Consider the following 20,110-nt stretch of genomic DNA (forward strand, 5'->3'; position numbering starts at 1 on the left):
TGTGCTATTTCTTTCAAAAGCTCAACATGAAACAAACTTTGATTTTCATTCTGTGTAAATGAGCAGTTTGGCCGGCTGTTTTACTGATAATCGTCCCCATAACGTGTATTATTTGGTGCAGAATTGGTGGTCATGAGTAAGCAGCATAAAATGGTTTGGTCGGGGTGATTCAGTGGTTAACACAGGGACTTAGGTTTGATCCGAGTTGGTTTTTATGCGGTATCTCAAATGTTCCACAGACAAAAAAAAACGAAAAAAAGAAGAAAAAAAAAAACTTAGCTGTGACTTTCACCTCTTGTCCAGGTCAGAGAAGCTTCTCATGGCCGCTTGGTGATCCGGCTCATGATCGATTCTGGACCATCTAGCGTTTGCAAATGCTCCCAGTGTTCATGTTGGCTTCCTTGAGGAACTCCCAATAGGCTCATTTTACTTTTCAAAGGCATGGAAGTGAATCGGATAGTCAACACTAGTCAAACTGAACCAATTAATGTCTTGTTAATTTCATCTCTCCATAATGATGGCACGATAATACATAATAATAATAATAATATCGTTTGATTCAACTTCAATGGGATATTTGCACAAGCAGAACTCTTTGCTTTAGAGTTTTGGGAGAATTTTATTTAATGTGCGCTCGTTATCATCAATTTAGACAACATAAGTGTATATCAAGTTATCCTATATATATGATTTGATCACTACATGATTCATTTGAAATAATCTCTCATCTATTATCTCTTCAAAATGCAAAACAACAGAAACAGACCTATTTTCAGACAATACCCCTCCCCCCAAATACGGGCATTTAAAACTTGGAAAACAGTAAAGTAAATAAAATATAAGACCTGAGGTTTTTAAAAAGAATAGACAAAGATTAGCAGATTTTCCAGTTACCACCAATAAATGAAACATAAACATTTGAAGAAGACATTCCTTTTTGAGTTGATAATCAAAGTTCAACAATACCTTCACATATTGGAAGATAACCTTACAGACTTTCTTGCAAAGATGACAATATTGACACCACTCTGACATATCGGTTAGAGGGGCACAGCCAGCAGCTGCATGAGTTGTTGCCAGGGAACCAGGCGAGGCTGCAGGAAGTTAATGTTTGAAGCCTAGAAATAATCCATCTCTGTTATTTTTTTTCAACTTTAGTTCATATAGGGCATTATGCAAACCAAATATGCTTTTCATGAGTAACCTTTTGAGGTGCTGTTTTGCCTTCGAACACAGCCAGAATAGACAATGGTAAAAATAAAAAAAGTCTCATTTGACTCCCCACCAAAAAGTGAACAAATGCCTTTCCCAAAATGTCAAAGTGTTCCTTTAATACCTGTGTATTGAAGCGTGAAACTTCAATCTGAAACACAATTCAGTTTGGGATTCATGCAGCGTGAGGCATAGATTTGAATGAAAGAATATATGTACCTCGAACTAATAAAAGCAAACACAAGTCTGACCAAAGTTCTACACGGATGAACATTTCCACTTTGCTCTAATTACTTGAACACATTTCTCAAAAGAACCCACTTTCAAACCAATTCTGTCATTATACATTTTAGTTAGTTAGAAACAAAATATGTATTATATTATGCAGAGGTTTGGTGCCATACGACAAACACACGCATGCATTTAAACGTTACTTTAATTCAGCTTGCAGGAGGTATAGTGAGTCTTAAGTGCACATGTAAGATCACGCTCAGTGCTTAGAAGACATTAGTGGCATTGTCTTCCTCTTCCACATAATCAAATTAAACTCAGGCGTCTTTGACTACAATGTCCGGGGCAGTCTCAACCTTTAAAGCAGACTCCTCCTGCTTTTTCCAAGTAAAATATCTGGTCATCTGAGCGTCCCTAAATGAACTGTCACAGATGATTAGAGGAGGAACAACTCGTCTTGGTATCCCAAAGAGCATGGGGTCCTCACGAGAGTGAGCCACAACTAGAATCAATGTCACCGTTCAGTTAATCACGCATTGCCGATTCACCATGTAAGATTCATTTTGTTTGCTGCTTGACTGTGTAAAGCCTCTATTCATTTTCAGATGTATCCACAGTAAAAAAAAAAAAAACGTGGTCAACTCACTAATGATGCGTTCCTCTGTAAATTTCAGCCCTGGCTGATGAGAACCAGCCACATAAGTGTTTTATGTTAAGTTGTTCATCCAGTTTCTGAAATGATTTCTGTGACAAACCAAACCGTCAACATTTTAAAATCTTTTTTGAACTTGTTTCCCTTTGAATAAATATGAAAAAACAATTAGCAATAACATTCTTGCTACGAAGCTCTGCATGATTAGTTCATAAGAGAGCTTTTACTTGCTATGTAACTGAGACTACAATACAAAAGATATGGTATGAGGTGGCAACCATATATATTCTTTACCGAAAGGTAAATCCATTAAATTAAAAACCAGTATATTATAAATATTTTGCGTAATGTCTCTTTTATCTTTTTGTAAGTCATAACCGGCTTTATTTATGAGGAGTCACGCAGGGACAGAAGGATATTTTCAGAATAACAAACGAGGGCCCATCTCTTTTGTTGTTTTTTATTTGACCTCTCCTTGCAGAAAACCATGTGTTTGTCACACACACAGAGAAAAACAAGCTTTACACAACAGGAGTGTGAAATCCCCATGTTCCAAGACTGGGGGGGTATTTGTGCTCCCAGTGGGCAGAAGTCTCTGGGCACTCAGACGACATCAGGCAGAGCAATGACCCCTGAATTCATGATCGCTCTCAGGAAACAAGTGTCTCATCTGTGCTGGGGTCAACAGGGGAAACCGATTTGAAACTCAATGCGTTACTGATGTAAGACGCGCAATACATGTAGACTAGACTTAACAAAAAAAAAGGGAATGTGAAAGATTACCTGTCCAGAGAGCTTATAAAATGCAGTTACATGCTATCACAATACTTTAGCATTCCATACCATACCACTATTGTGAATAGTCTACTGCACCTTAGCTTAATATAACAATGAAACTATTATTCTAATAACAATAACAATAGTACGTACAAAATAATAGGATGTAGTAGCAGCAGCAGTTGATATTAGCATCAAAACACACAATATAGGGGATTCTGTATAATGAGGAAAAGCTTCTAAATGTACGACTTAACGTGTGATATATTCTATTATTTAACAGTGTGTATAAGCCAGGCCTTTGGTTTGCTGCGCAGAGTAGAGAGGAGGGCAACAGCGCCATCTCGCGATACAATAAGGCAGTGACGCAGGATCCAGCTACGTCACTTCCTCTTTAAACATGGCCGCGCGCTGACAAATGTCATATTTCTCCTGTGGCTGTAAACATTCAGTTATTAACGTTTATTTTTATCAGCTTTCCATCAAAAAATAAAGAAGGAGAAAGCGGTGAATATCCTTGATTCACTCCGTTCAACATCGGCAGCGGTATTTTGGTAATTTTTTGCTCGGTTCTAAAGCGCACTAAGGTTAGTCCTCAAAGAGAAGTTAGCCATTAGCAAGAGCTACGTAGCTATTCTGTAACTATTTAAACGTGCAGTGTTATTGCCCGATATGTCAATTAATAACACGTAACATTGGGAGACTGTGAGAATTGACTGTTTCTATTGTCCGTGACATCAGTGTATACGTTGTGTTAACATTTTTTTTTTTACTTTCGTTTACAGGCATTTAGTTGCAGTAAATTTGCTCTCTCGCTCACATTGTGCCTTCTATCTCTTTTGTTTGGTTTGTAGTTGGGTAAAAGTGTCAGAAGTTGCAGGGTAATCGAGCCAACACCATGGTTCATGTATGTAAGTATACGATGAGAACACAACACGCACATCCTGATGGTTTTGATGCTTTTTGCAGTTTTAGCTGCTTCTGTTTTATATATAACTTTATCGAGGTATAGTAAAGAGAGAGATCTTTCTTACACTTCGTCCAACCCTATTTTCATCAAAACGGTTTGACAAAATAATCAGATAATCATAATAATAACATCTCTTAAACATTGTTAACAAAAAATTAACATAAAAGTATGATGTAGACTGCATCAGAGTAAAACCTGAGCGTGTTGTGTTGCACCTTTAGAGAAAACGTCAAAGTTTACATTAATTGTTTTACAATAATATAGAAAATGATATTAAAATGAAAAAAAATATACACATGCGAGAAGCAACCGTTTAATTACAGCTTCTCCCCTCCCTTCTCTTCCTTCCATCTTGTTCAAGAAATTGACTTAATGAAACATTTAATCAGAGATTTAAAACCATATGTTTTTTATGCAAATTATCAGCCTCTGGTTTAATTTCATATGAAATATGCGTAACTGTAAATTAAAGATAGTCAAGATCTTTACAACCTTTTACACTGTCCATTACAAGAAACGTATTTCATTCTTCCTTTAACATCGCTTATTGTGCTTACTTCCTTCTGCAGCATCTCTCCTGCTTAAGAATTACCACGGAGGTTACGTTGTCATCCGATTGGCTCTCGCAGGCCACAAACAAGCCAACAGACCTTTTTATCGAATCGTGGCAGCTTATAACAAAAGGGCAAGAGATGGAAAATACATAGAGCAGCTGGGCACCTACGACCCCCTCCCCAACATCTACAATGAGAAACTTGTCAGCTTCAACTTCGACCGAATCAAGTACTGGATCGGCTGCGGCGCACACCCTACAAAGCCAATTTCTAAACTTCTAGGTGTGTATTCACTACCTGATCATGTTCTTTTAAGTTGGATCAACATTGCTGTTTTCTGCCTGCCCAGATCATTGTGCTGCTAATAGTGATGTCTTTAATCAAGGAAGTCTATTAATAACTCTTAAGCACACACTCATTTTTTATCCAAAACTTTCTCTCTGGTGGAACATTGCTTTAAATCTGTTTTATGTATTATTTGCGACCACAAATTATGACAACTGCATTATTATTATTTGTTCTCACTGTTCCTTTGTCCATGCCCTCTCGATTTTTTAGGATTATAGAGAACTAAATGTGCCTTTTACAGGCATAACTAGCATCTAATGTGTAACTCTGTTCTCCAGAAATTGTCAACGAGGAATTCCAAAAATTATGTATGAAAAGATGTTGGCATTTACTTAACAATGTTTCAGCAGTAGTTAGTTGAACAAGTGTTACCGCGAACGAGTTTATAGTAAAATACATTTGCTTGCTCTTTCCCCTTTTTCTTTCTGCAGGGTTGGCAGGATTTTTCCCTCTGCACCCAATGACGATAACAGAGGCAGAGCGTCAGAGAGCACAAACTGAGCCGATAGCAACAGGACCCGAAGATGATCTACATGATGGACAGAAGGAGGCTGAAGTGTGATAATTAAAGCTGGGAATAAAAAGGATGAGTTATTTGGAGAACACTGATTGATGTATTTCATAACTTTCTTGAAAGAATGCCAGATTAAGATAGTGTTGTTGTAGTAGTGGCTATCGACGCTTCTTTTTAAAACTGATTCTCAAAAAAAAGCTATTGTTTCATGCTATTGAGGGAGGAGGTCCGTGACAGATAGTTGTGTGTTTAATGTATATGACTTAAATAAAATGATTCAATATTATTCCATTTCGTTGTCGTTCAAGCAGATTCTTTTTACATCTTACTTCGTGTATCATTTTCAAGACCTTTGATGGAAAAAATATTTTGTTTACTTTGAACTTGTCTCATGAAGAGTGTCATTTTAAATTGTTAGGTGTGGGTTTTTTTTTCTATTTAAAATGAATAAAAAGGAAATGGTCTGTGGGCTAAGCCAACATAAAATAAATGACTTGGCTTTGTTTAAACTGTATAAAGTTCCTGTGCCTCAACAATCCGCACATTCTCTACACAGTGAAAAATTTGAGATTACAAAATGTTAATATTTGATTTTTGGTTTATTGTATTGCTTTTGCCAAAAATAAAATGCAGTTAAACAATGATTTGAATTCTAGAATTTTGGTCTGCCTTTGTAATGTCAAACACACAACACGAATAGAGGGAACCCAGAGGGACTGAATTTGCTGATATGATTATTTGCCATTTTTCTGCACTTGTTTTTTTAGTCTCAAAGGCCAATTCTCCACCAATTTGCTGAAGTGTTCCTGAAACTAAACTTAATCATTACACAAGTTCTTGAGTTTCTTTTTCTCAGAGTCAATATTAACATATTAATATTAAGTTACTAGCAGACATGCCACAAGCTCTACATTGTATTAATGACCGCACCCAAAATGAAAAAATACATTTGACCGTAAACAAATATATGAAAAGCCAAGGAAATATAATTTTAAGGACCCTTGAGCAACAGACATGTTTATCAGTTCATATTGTCGAAAAAAGCTTGAAGAAATAAATATATGCACGTGCTCTTTTGTTAAACCTACTGCAAAGCAAACACACACAATGCTTATTTATTTCCTTATTTTATTTTTCTTTCTGTCTCTGTTTACAAAAGCACTTAAATTACCTATGTGTTCAGGACATTTAATAAAACACATTAAACACGTAACTGAACTAAAATTAAATTCATTTTTAGATGGTGATATTTATTGAGCATACTTCCTTGCATGCTTTTTAAAATATTAAACCGGTCAATATTTCAAACCATAAGAAGGGCTTGCCTCAAGCAGGTAATTATTAAAAGAGTAATTTAAGCAAAGACACACACACACACACGCGCCTGGGTGATACTTGAAGGTCCCACAGAAACTAACAAAACTTGAAATAGTCAACAGCAGGGAAGATATTGGTCATAAGTCAACAATGTGATAAAAGTCCAGAACAATTTTGTCTCTGTTTCTGAAATTCTTTCAATGCAACATGACATGGTGAGCAGGAAGTAATAACTTCATTTTTTTGTGTTGCATGGCATTTCACAAATGATTTTCTAATCAGCAAACAACGGTGTGGAGAGCTTTACAAAAACATTCTGCCGCTCAAAGGAAATATATGTGTTTAACCTTGTCACAGCTTATTCTTTCCTTAGGCTATTGAGATGGTTTATTAACCCACCTTGAATCAATGGTCTATTCATAACAAAACTTTTCTATTTAAATTGCTATATGTAAACATGTCGCACACACAGATAAAAACAGAAACCTTCACTACTTGAACACCACCGAGAAAGTCATCGTTGGACCGTCATGTCCAACTGATTGCAACAGCATGTAATTTGTGTTGAAATGAATGTCAAACACAAATAAATATATACTACTTGACAGATCTACTGCAAAATTACAATTTAACAACCACTCAAATACGTGTCTATAAAAAGCAGAACAAGAATGCGTAGTTATATAAAAGAGACCTTAATATTTTTTTCTGTCCTGAGATTTACAGATGTTGATTTTTTTCAAATCTGTAGAATACTACACAGCTGATGGAAACGTAGTTTCAGAATAAACACAGGTTACCTCAATACTGTATGACACTAACCATATCAATAATTATGAGTGTAATTTAAAAAATAGGAAAATAACATGGGGCAGTTATTGTTTTGTTCCAAAGAATGCATTGTATTACCATTTAGAATTATTTTAGTATTTAAGTATTTTGCTTGTTGAACTGTGCTTGGGACCCTTTGCCAGCACAAGTGTATGCAGTTGCAATCAATTGCATGGAATGTGTATATTAAATACATCTAGTGTCATTGACACTTAATAATGTTGCATGAAATAATATTGGTTGTTAACGCTTTTACCTAAATTCATCCACTCACACCCTGCATCACATCTCAGTTCTTGTCCGCTTCAAAATCACTGTGTGCTGGACCTTTTTAAACACGTGGTGCACTTCGCCGGAAAATCACATATCTCAGGAGCACCATGACGTAATGCATAAAAAAGGTTTGCCTAGGGAGGGCAGTGCATCGATTACGAGCTCAGTTAAGTTGATCATTGATGACAGAGTAGATTTGATACTGATAGATTGTGTATGTGACACACGACTGCTGACACTTTCAGACCGAAGTAACAATTTACAGACGTCAGACTGAAGTCCTAGACTTTAAGTTTATGGAGTGAAAGATATTCAGCTTTACATCTTTTGGATCATTGTAAAAAAAGGATAGAAAAATGATAAAGCAGATTAATTTGGGATCCTTTAATTGGAGAAGGCATTCTCTTGTTATCCTTACTGTTCTCGCCATTGTGCTCGTGGCATTTTGTGACAACGGATCATTGGTGACATCACAAATAAGAGGTGAGTCTGATTTATATTATTCTTTGCATAGCCATTCTTCTACACACCTGTCAATTTTCTAAAGATGTATTTTGAATATACATTTCTTCACACTGATATTACAGTAAGAATATACATGTTGACTATATATACTATTGACTTGATTACTATTAGTCCTGATAATATTTTAGGGAGAACTACAACTTTTGCAAACACTGTCAACCTCTGCTGCTCCTTGCTGCTGACATTCACATTAAATCATTACATACAATAGCTTGTACAGCATATGAGTTTGTATTTTACGTGACATGAGACTGAAAGTGATCATTAGTAGGTTTAGTAGTTAAAATACACTGGAGTAATATTTTGGCTTGGAGTTTGTAAACCTACAGTATATAACAATCAAATCCATACTTCCATCCATACAACCATACTTCCTACTCCTTATTTCAACAGACACACAACAGGGAAATAACTGATACTGAAGATACTTTAGATTTACAGGCATATTCAGTTAATAATTGAACCAACAGAATAGTTTAAGAATACAAATATTACACGGTCTTTAGATTATTAAACAAGATAATAAAAATGTACCTTAATCTGTCTTGGAGAAAGTGCTAACCATTTTATATGAACTTATTTATTCTTGTATATAAATAATATTGCTAAAATAAGTACTTGTTTGAAATAAATAGGACTACTTGATTAAAAAATTGTTTCAAAATAAACACAGAAACAATCAAATAGACTTGTAAAAATCGGTAAACTTCCAGTGATGCAAGGTGCTGTGAAGTGAATAAAAACAATCATCATGAAGAAATATTGTCTTGTTTCACAGATGATCATAATGGAAAACAAGACAAAATGGCCAGAACATGGAGGAAACCACAGAAAGCAGAAAACAAAGACAATGGAAACGTTGGAAATAGTGAATTGACAAGGTTCCTAGAGGAAAATACAGTTGTTAAGAAAACACACCATCAATATATGATTAATTCACAAAAGTGCATTGTTAAAACAATCTCAAATGTTGCTAAAACAAAATCAATGACAACTGATTCTCAAAAACAGTCCATAACTCATATGACAAAACTAAATGGGAAAAAAAATGGTGGACCATCAAACACCTTAAGGTCAATCAAAAAGAACCGATTAACTGGAAAGCAAATCTCTACAAAAATGATGTCCTCATCTAGAAAGCAACACTCTTCATCATTGATGAAAGCTACCAGCACAAGAAAAACAAAGTCATCATTCTTATGGGTGCCTTTGTCCCTGGAGCTACAAAATGAAACCAGTAGGACTGTAAGGCTGATCCGGAACACAGATTCAATCGTTTTAACCTTAACAACAATCAATCCCACCACGAATACAAAGATCTCAGCAAATTCAATGTCTTCATCAATCAGGCCGTATACTGTAATATCTCAAACATCAACTCAACACAAAACTGAAACACAGTCCGCTGGTCCCAGCACGACAGAGCAGCCATCAACTGGACAAGAAACATCTACACCATTTGGTTCCTCCTTGACCAACGAACAGAGTACAACCAGTATGACTGCGACACCTACAAAAGAAAACGATTCAACGATGTCAGCCTCAACATTCACCTCGAATGGAGGAAGCAGCGCTACAAACACTGATCATTCCAAAACAACAATCGATCCTACCGTGAATACAAAGATGTCAACAAATTCAATAACTTCATCAATCAGGCCAAATACTGTAATATCTCAAACATCAACTCAACACAAAACTGAAACACAGTCAGCTGGTCCCAGCACGACAGAGCAGCCATCGACTGGACAAGAAACATCTACACCATTTGGTTCCTCCTTGACCAATGAACAGAGTACAACCAGTATGACTGCGACACCTACAAAAGAAAACGATTCAACGATGTCAACCTCAACATTCACCTCGAATGGAGGAAGCAGCAGCACCAAAATGGATCATTCCAAAACAACAATCAATCCCACCGTGAATACAAAGATGTCAACAAATTCAATGTCTTCATCAATCAGGCCGAATACTGTAATATCTCAAACATCAACTCAACACAAAACTGAAACACAGTCAGCTGGTCCCAGCACGACAGAGCAGCCATCAACTGGACAAGAAACATCTACACCATTTGGTTCCTCCTTGACCAACGAACAGAGTACAACCAGTATGACTGGGACACCTACTGGAGAAACAGATCCAACCATGTCAACCTCAACATTCACCTCGAATGGAGGAAGCAGCACTACAAACACTGATCATTCCAAAACAACAATCGATCCTACCATCAATACAAAGATGTCAACAAATTCAATGTCTTCATCAATCAGGCCGAATACTGTAATATCTCAAACATCAACTCAACACAAAACTGAAACACAGTCAGCTGGTCCCAGCACGACAGAGCAGCCATCAACTGGACAAGAAACATCTACACCATTTGGTTCCTCCTTGACCAACGAACAGAGTACAACCAGTATGACTGGGACACCTACTGGAGAAACAGATCCAACCATGTCAACCTCAACATTCACCTCGAATGGAGGAAGCAGCAGCACCAAAATGGATCATTCCAAAACAACAATCGATCCTACCATGATTACAAATATGTCAGCAAATTTAATGTCTTCATCAGTCAGGCCGAATACTGTAATATCTCAAACATCAACTGAACACAAAACTGAAACACAGTCAGCTGGTCCCAGCACGACAGAGCAGCCGTCGACTGGACAAGAAACATCTACAACATTTAGTTCCTCCTTGACCAACGAACAGAGTACAACCAGTATGACTGGGACACCTACAGGAGAAACAGATCCAACCATGTCAACCTCAACATTCACCTCGAATGGAGGAAGCAGCAGCACCAAAATGGATCATTCCAAAACAACAATCGATCCTACCATGATTACAAATATGTCAGCAAATTTAATGTCTTCATCAGTCAGGCCGAATACTGTAATATCTCAAACATCAACTCAACACAAAACTGAAACACAGTCAGCTGGTCCCAGCACGACAGAGCAGCCATCGACTGGACAAGAAACATCTACAACATTTAGTTCCTCCTTGACCAACGAACAGAGTACAACCAGTATGACTGGGACACCTACAGGAGAAACAGATCCAACCATGTCAACCTCAACATTCACCTCGAATGGAGGAAGCAGCACTACAAACACTGATCATTCCAAAACAACAATCGATCCTACCATGAATACAAAGATGTCAACAAATTCAATGTCTTCATCAATCAGGCCGAATACTGTAATATCTCAAACATCAACTCAACACAAAACTGAAACACAGTCAGCTGGTCCCAGCACGACAGAGCAGCCATCGACTGGACAAGAAACATCTACAACATTTAGTTCCTCCTTGACCAACGAACAGAGTACAACCAGTATGACTGGGACACCTACAGGAGAAACAGATCCAACCATGTCAACCTCAACATTCACCTCGAATGGAGGAAGCAGCAGCACCAAAATGGATCATTCCAAAACAACAATCGATCCTACCATGATTACAAATATGTCAGCAAATTTAATGTCTTCATCAGTCAGGCCGAATACTGTAATATCTCAAACATCAACTGAACACAAAACTGAAACACAGTCAGCTGGTCCCAGCACGACAGAGCAGCCGTCGACTGGACAAGAAACATCTACAACATTTAGTTCCTCCTTGACCAACGAACAGAGTACAACCAGTATGACTGGGACACCTACAGGAGAAACAGATCCAACCATGTCAACCTCAACATTCACCTCGAATGGAGGAAGCAGCAGCACCAAAATGGATCATTCCAAAACAACAATCGATCCTACCATGATTACAAATATGTCAGCAAATTTAATGTCTTCATCAGTCAGGCCGAATACTGTAATATCTCAAACATCAACTCAACACAAAACTGAAACACAGTCAGCTGGTCCCAGCACGACAGAGCAGCCATCGACTGGACAAGAAACATCTACACCATTTGGTTCCTCCTTGACCAACGAACAGAGTACAACCAGTATGACTGCGACACCTACAAAAGAAAACGATTCAACGATGTCATCCTCAACATTCACCTCGAATGGAGGAAGCAGCGCTACAAACACTGATCATTCCAAAACAACAATCGATCCTACCATGAATACAAAGATGTCAACAAATTCAATGTCTTCATCAATCAGGCCGAATACTGTAATATCTCAAACATCAACTCAACACAAAACTGAAACACAGTCAGCTGGTCCCAGCACGACAGAGCAGCCATCGACTGGACAAGAAACATCTACAACATTTAGTTCCTCCTTGACCAACGAACAGAGTACAACCAGTATGACTGGGACACCTACAGGAGAAACAGATCCAACCATGTCAACCTCAGTACTCACCTCGAATGGAGGAAGCAGCAGCACCAAAATGGATCATTCCAAAACAACAATCAATCCCACCATGAATACAAAGATCTCAGCAAATTCAATGTCTTCATCAATCAGGCCGAATACTGTAATATCTCAAACATCAACTCAACACAAAACTGAAACACAGTCAGCTGGTCCCAGCACGACAGAGCAGCCATCGACTGGACAAGAAACATCTACAACATTTAGTTCCTCCTTGACCAACAAACAGAGTACAACCAGTATGACTGGGACACCTACAGGAGAAACAGATCCAAACATGTCAACTTCAACATTCACCTCGAATGGAGGAAGCAGCACTACAAACACTGATCATTCCAAAACAACAATCGATCCCACCATGAATACAAAGATGTCAACAAATTCAATGTCTTCATCAATCAGGCCGAATACTGTAATATCTCAAACATCAACTCAACACAAAACTGAAACACAGTCAGCTGGTCCCAGCACGACAGAGCAGCCATCAACTGGACAAGAAACATCTACACCATTTGGTTCCTCCTTGACCAACGAACAGAGTACAACCAGTATGACTGGGACACCTACTGGAGAAACAGATCCAACCATGTCAACCTCAACATTCACCTCGAATGGAGGAAGCAGCACTACAAACACTGATCATTCCAAAACAACAATCGATCCTACCATCAATACAAAGATGTCAACAAATTCAATGTCTTCATCAATCAGGCCGAATACTGTAATATCTCAAACATCAACTCAACACAAAACTGAAACACAGTCAGCTGGTCCCAGCACGACAGAGCAGCCATCAACTGGACAAGAAACATCTACACCATTTGGTTCCTCCTTGACCAACGAACAGAGTACAACCAGTATGACTGGGACACCTACTGGAGAAACAGATCCAACCATGTCAACCTCAACATTCACCTCGAATGGAGGAAGCAGCAGCACCAAAATGGATCATTCCAAAACAACAATCGATCCTACCATGATTACAAATATGTCAGCAAATTTAATGTCTTCATCAGTCAGGCCGAATACTGTAATATCTCAAACATCAACTGAACACAAAACTGAAACACAGTCAGCTGGTCCCAGCACGACAGAGCAGCCGTCGACTGGACAAGAAACATCTACAACATTTAGTTCCTCCTTGACCAACGAACAGAGTACAACCAGTATGACTGGGACACCTACAGGAGAAACAGATCCAACCATGTCAACCTCAACATTCACCTCGAATGGAGGAAGCAGCAGCACCAAAATGGATCATTCCAAAACAACAATCGATCCTACCATCAATACAAAGATGTCAACAAATTCAATGTCTTCATCAATCAGGCCGAATACTGTAATATCTCAAACATCAACTCAACACAAAACTGAAACACAGTCAGCTGGTCCCAGCACGACAGAGCAGCCATCAACTGGACAAGAAACATCTACACCATTTGGTTCCTCCTTGACCAACGAACAGAGTACAACCAGTATGACTGGGACACCTACTGGAGAAACAGATCCAACCATGTCAACCTCAACATTCACCTCGAATGGAGGAAGCAGCAGCACCAAAATGGATCATTCCAAAACAACAATCGATCCTACCATGATTACAAATATGTCAGCAAATTTAATGTCTTCATCAGTCAGGCCGAATACTGTAATATCTCAAACATCAACTGAACACAAAACTGAAACACAGTCAGCTGGTCCCAGCACGACAGAGCAGCCGTCGACTGGACAAGAAACATCTACAACATTTAGTTCCTCCTTGACCAACGAACAGAGTACAACCAGTATGACTGGGACACCTACAGGAGAAACAGATCCAACCATGTCAACCTCAACATTCACCTCGAATGGAGGAAGCAGCAGCACCAAAATGGATCATTCCAAAACAACAATCGATCCTACCATGATTACAAATATGTCAGCAAATTTAATGTCTTCATCAGTCAGGCCGAATACTGTAATATCTCAAACATCAACTCAACACAAAACTGAAACACAGTCAGCTGGTCCCAGCACGACAGGGCAGCCATCAACTGGACAAGAAACATCTACACCATTTGGTTCCTCCTTGACCAACGAACAGAGTACAACCAGTATGACTGGGACACCTACTGGAGAAACAGATCCAACCATGTCAACCTCAACATTCACCTCGAATGGAGGAAGCAGCACTACAAACACTGATCATTCCAAAACAACAATCGATCCTACCATGATTACAAATATGTCAACAAATTCAATGTCTTCATCAATCAGGCCGAATACTGTAATATCTCAAACATCAACTCAACACAAAACTGAAACACAGTCAGCTGGTCCCAGCACGACAGAGCAGCCATCAACTGGACAAGAAACATCTACACCATTTGGTTCCTCCTTGACCAACGAACAGAGTACAACCAGTATGACTGGGACACCTACTGGAGAAACAGATCCAACCATGTCAACCTCAACATTCACCTCGAATGGAGGAAGCAGCAGCACCAAAATGGATTATTCCAAAACAACAATCGATCCTACCATGATTACAAATATGTCAGCAAATTTAATGTCTTCATCAGTCAGGCCGAATACTGTAATATCTCAAACATCAACTGAACACAAAACTGAAACACAGTCAGCTGGTCCCAGCACGACAGAGCAGCCGTCGACTGGACAAGAAACATCTACAACATTTAGTTCCTCCTTGACCAACGAACAGAGTACAACCAGTATGACTGGGACACCTACAGGAGAAACAGATCCAAGCATGTCAACCTCAACATTCACCTCGAATGGAGGAAGCAGCAGCACCAAAATGGATCATTCCAAAACAACAATCGATCCTACCATGATTACAAATATGTCAGCAAATTTAATGTCTTCATCAGTCAGGCCGAATACTGTAATATCTCAAACATCAACTCAACACAAAACTGAAACACAGTCAGCTGGTCCCAGCACGACAGAGCAGCCATCAACTGGACAAGAAACATCTACACCATTTGGTTCCTCCTTGACCAACGAACAGAGTACAACCAGTATGACTGGGACACCTACTGGAGAAACAGATCCAACCATGTCAACCTCAACATTCACCTCGAATGGAGGAAGCAGCAGCACCAAAATGGATCATTCCAAAACAACAATCGATCCTACCATGATTACAAATATGTCAGCAAATTTAATGTCTTCATCAGTCAGGCCGAATACTGTAATATCTCAAACATCAACTGAACACAAAACTGAAACACAGTCAGCTGGTCCCAGCACGACAGAGCAGCCGTCGACTGGACAAGAAACATCTACAACATTTAGTTCCTCCTTGACCAACGAACAGAGTACAACCAGTATGACTGGGACACCTACAGGAGAAACAGATCCAACCATGTCAACCTCAACATTCACCTCGAATGGAGGAATCAGCAGCACCAAAATGGATCATTCCAAAACTACAATCGATCCTACCATGATTACAAATATGTCAGCAAATTCAATGTCTTCATCAGTCAGGCCGAATACTGTAATATCTCAAACATCAACTCAACACAAAACTGAAACACAGTCAGCTGGTCCCAGCACGACAGAGCAGCCATCGACTGGACAAGAAACATCTACACCATTTGGTTCCTCCTTGACCAACGAACAGAGTACAACCAGTATGACTGCGACACCTACAAAAGAAAACGATTCAACGATGTCAGCCTCAACATTCACCTCGAATGGAGGAAGCAGCGCTACAAACACTGATCATTCCAAAACAACAATCGATCCTACCATGAATACAAAGATGTCAACAAATTCAATGTCTTCATCAATCAGGCCAAATACTGTAATATCTCAAACATCAACTCAACACAAAACTGAAACACAGTCAGCTGGTCCCAGCACGACAGAGCAGCCATCGACTGGACAAGAAACATCTACAACATTTAGTTCCTCCTTGACCAACGAACAGAGTACAACCAGTATGACTGGGACACCTACAGGAGAAACAGATCCAACCATGTCAAGCTCAACATTCACCTCGAATGGAGGAAGCAGCACTACAAACACTGATCATTCCAAAACAACAATCGATCCTACCATGAATACAAAGATGTCAACAAATTCAATGTCTTTATCAATCAGGCCGAATACTGTAATATCTCAAACATCAACTCAACACAAAACTGAAACACAGTCAGCTGGTCCCAGCACGACAGAGCAGCCGTCGACTGGACAAGAAACATCTACAACATTTAGTTCCTCCTTGACCAACGAACAGAGTACAACCAGTATGACTGGGACACCTACAGGAGAAACAGATCCAACCATGTCAACCTCAACATTCACCTCGAATGGAGGAAGCAGCAGCACCAAAATGGATCATTCCAAAACAACAATCGATCCTACCATGATTACAAATATGTCAGCAAATTTAATGTCTTCATCAGTCAGGCCGAATACTGTAATATCTCAAACATCAACTGAACACAAAACTGAAACACAGTCAGCTGGTCCCAGCACGACAGAGCAGCCGTCGACTGGACAAGAAACATCTACACCATTTGGTTCCTCCTTGACCAACGAACAGAGTACAACCAGTATGACTGGGACACCTACAGGAGAAACAGATCCAACCATGTCAACCTCAACATTCACCTCGAATGGAGGAAGCAGCAGCACCAAAATGGATCATTCCAAAACAACAATCGATCCTACCATGATTACAAATATGTCAGCAAATTTAATGTCTTCATCAGTCAGGCCGAATACTGTAATATCTCAAACATCAACTCAACACAAAACTGAAACACAGTCAGCTGGTCCCAGCACGACAGAGCAGCCATCGACTCGACAAGAAACATCTACACCATTTGGTTCCTCCTTGACCAACGAACAGAGTACAACCAGTATGACTGAGACACCTACAAAAGAAAAGGATTCAACGATGTCAGCCTCAACATTCACCTCGAATGGAGGAAGCAGCACTACAAACACTGATCATTCCAAAACAACAATCAATCCCACCACGAATACAAAGATCTCAGCAAATTCAATGTCTTCATCAGTCAGGCCGAATACTGTAATATCTCAAACATCAACTCAACACAAAACTGAAACACAGTCAGCTGGTCCCAGCACGACAGAGCAGCCATCGACTGGACAAGAAACATCTACAACATTTAGTTCCTCCTTGACCAACGAACAGAGTACAACCAGTATGACTGCGACACCTAAAAAAGAAAACGATTCAACGATGTCAGCCTCAGTACTCACCTCGAATGGAGGAAGCAGCAGCACCAAAATGGATCATTCCAAAACAACAATCAATCCCACCGTGAATACAAAGATGTCAACAAATTCAATGTCTTCATCAATAAGGCCGAATACTGTAATATCTCAAACATCAACTCAACACAAAACTGAAACACAGTCAGCTGGTCCCAGCACGACAGAGCAGCCATCAACTGGACAAGAAACATCTACACCATTTGGTTCCTCCTTGACCAACGAACAGAGTACAACCAGTATGACTGGGACACCTACTGGAGAAACAGATCCAACCATGTCAACCTCAACATTCACCTCGAATGGAGGAAGCAGCACTACAAACACTGATCATTCCAAAACAACAATCGATCCTACCATCAATACAAAGATGTCAACAAATTCAATGTCTTCATCAATCAGGCCGAATACTGTAATATCTCAAACATCAACTCAACACAAAACTGAAACACAGTCAGCTGGTGCCAGCACGACAGAGCAGCCATCAACTGGACAAGAAACATCTACACCATTTGGTTCCTCCTTGACCAACGAACAGAGTACAACCAGTATGACTGGGACACCTACTGGAGAAACAGATCCAACCATGTCAACCTCAACATTCACCTCGAATGGAGGAAGCAGCAGCACCAAAATGGATCATTCCAAAACAACAATCGATCCTACCATGATTACAAATATGTCAGCAAATTTAATGTCTTCATCAGTCAGGCCGAATACTGTAATATCTCAAACATCAACTGAACACAAAACTGAAACACAGTCAGCTGGTCCCAGCACGACAGAGCAGCCGTCGACTGGACAAGAAACATCTACAACATTTAGTTCCTCCTTGACCAACGAACAGAGTACAACCAGTATGACTGGGACACCTACAGGAGAAACAGATCCAACCATGTCAACCTCAACATTCACCTCGAATGGAGGAAGCAGCAGCACCAAAATGGATCATTCCAAAACAACAATCGATCCTACCATGATTACAAATATGTCAGCAAATTTAATGTCTTCATCAGTCAGGCCGAATACTGTAATATCTCAAACATCAACTCAACACAAAACTGAAACACAGTCAGCTGGTCCCAGCACGACAGGGCAGCCATCAACTGGACAAGAAACATCTACACCATTTGGTTCCTCCTTGACCAACGAACAGAGTACAACCAGTATGACTGGGACACCTACTGGAGAAACAGATCCAACCATGTCAACCTCAACATTCACCTCGAATGGAGGAAGCAGCACTACAAACACTGATCATTCCAAAACAACAATCGATCCTACCATGATTACAAATATGTCAACAAATTCAATGTCTTCATCAATCAGGCCGAATACTGTAATATCTCAAACATCAACTCAACACAAAACTGAAACACAGTCAGCTGGTCCCAGCACGACAGAGCAGCCATCAACTGGACAAGAAACATCTACACCATTTGGTTCCTCCTTGACCAACGAACAGAGTACAACCAGTATGACTGGGACACCTACTGGAGAAACAGATCCAACCATGTCAACCTCAACATTCACCTCGAATGGAGGAAGCAGCAGCACCAAAATGGATCATTCCAAAACAACAATCGATCCTACCATGATTACAAATATGTCAGCAAATTTAATGTCTTCATCAGTCAGGCCGAATACTGTAATATCTCAAACATCAACTGAACACAAAACTGAAACACAGTCAGCTGGTCCCAGCACGACAGAGCAGCCGTCGACTGGACAAGAAACATCTACAACATTTAGTTCCTCCTTGACCAACGAACAGAGTACAACCAGTATGACTGGGACACCTACAGGAGAAACAGATCCAACCATGTCAACCTCAACATTCACCTCGAATGGAGGAAGCAGCAGCACCAAAATGGATCATTCCAAAACAACAATCGATCCTACCATGATTACAAATATGTCAGCAAATTTAATGTCTTCATCAGTCAGGCCGAATACTGTAATATCTCAAACATCAACTCAACACAAAACTGAAACACAGTCAGCTGGTCCCAGCACGACAGAGCAGCCATCAACTGGACAAGAAACATCTACACCATTTGGTTCCTCCTTGACCAACGAACAGAGTACAACCAGTATGACTGGGACACCTACTGGAGAAACAGATCCAACCATGTCAACCTCAACATTCACCTCGAATGGAGGAAGCAGCACTACAAACACTGATCATTCCAAAACAACAATCGATCCTACCATCAATACAAAGATGTCAACAAATTCAATGTCTTCATCAATCATGCCGAATACTGTAATATCTCAAACATCAACTCAACACAAAACTGAAACACA

General features: G+C 39.5%; 1 protein-coding gene and 1 long non-coding RNA gene across 2 annotated transcripts in view; one reads left to right on the forward strand and one right to left on the reverse strand.

Moving 5' to 3' along the window:
- Positions 1-2,579: 2,579 nt before the first annotated feature.
- The window catches only part of LOC134132260 (uncharacterized), a 59,157-nt gene continuing 41,626 nt past the window's right edge, over positions 2,580-20,110 (reverse strand). Inside the window, exon 3 of the long non-coding RNA XR_009956797.1 lies at positions 2,580-2,765. This is a non-coding gene — a long non-coding RNA (uncharacterized LOC134132260). The remainder of the gene's footprint in view (positions 2,766-20,110) is intronic.
- Positions 3,250-5,902, forward strand: mrps16 (mitochondrial ribosomal protein S16). The gene is made up of 4 exons (XM_037490602.2): positions 3,250-3,459; positions 3,727-3,783; positions 4,412-4,678; positions 5,176-5,902. The coding sequence occupies exons 2-4, from the start codon at positions 3,771-3,773 to the stop codon at positions 5,304-5,306; spliced, it is 411 nt and encodes a 136-aa protein (XP_037346499.1). The 5' UTR covers positions 3,250-3,459; positions 3,727-3,770; the 3' UTR covers positions 5,307-5,902.

The sequence above is a fragment of the Pungitius pungitius genome, chromosome 8 (assembly GCF_949316345.1).
Source record: "Pungitius pungitius chromosome 8, fPunPun2.1, whole genome shotgun sequence".
Classification (NCBI taxonomy): domain Eukaryota; kingdom Metazoa; phylum Chordata; class Actinopteri; order Perciformes; family Gasterosteidae; genus Pungitius; species Pungitius pungitius.

Coding starts and splice junctions, on each gene's coding strand:
- mrps16 (XM_037490602.2), top strand. Junction 4,679..5,175: donor GCCAATTTCTAAACTTCTAG/GTGTGTATTCAC, acceptor TTCTTTCTGCAG/GGTTGGCAGGATTTTTCCCT.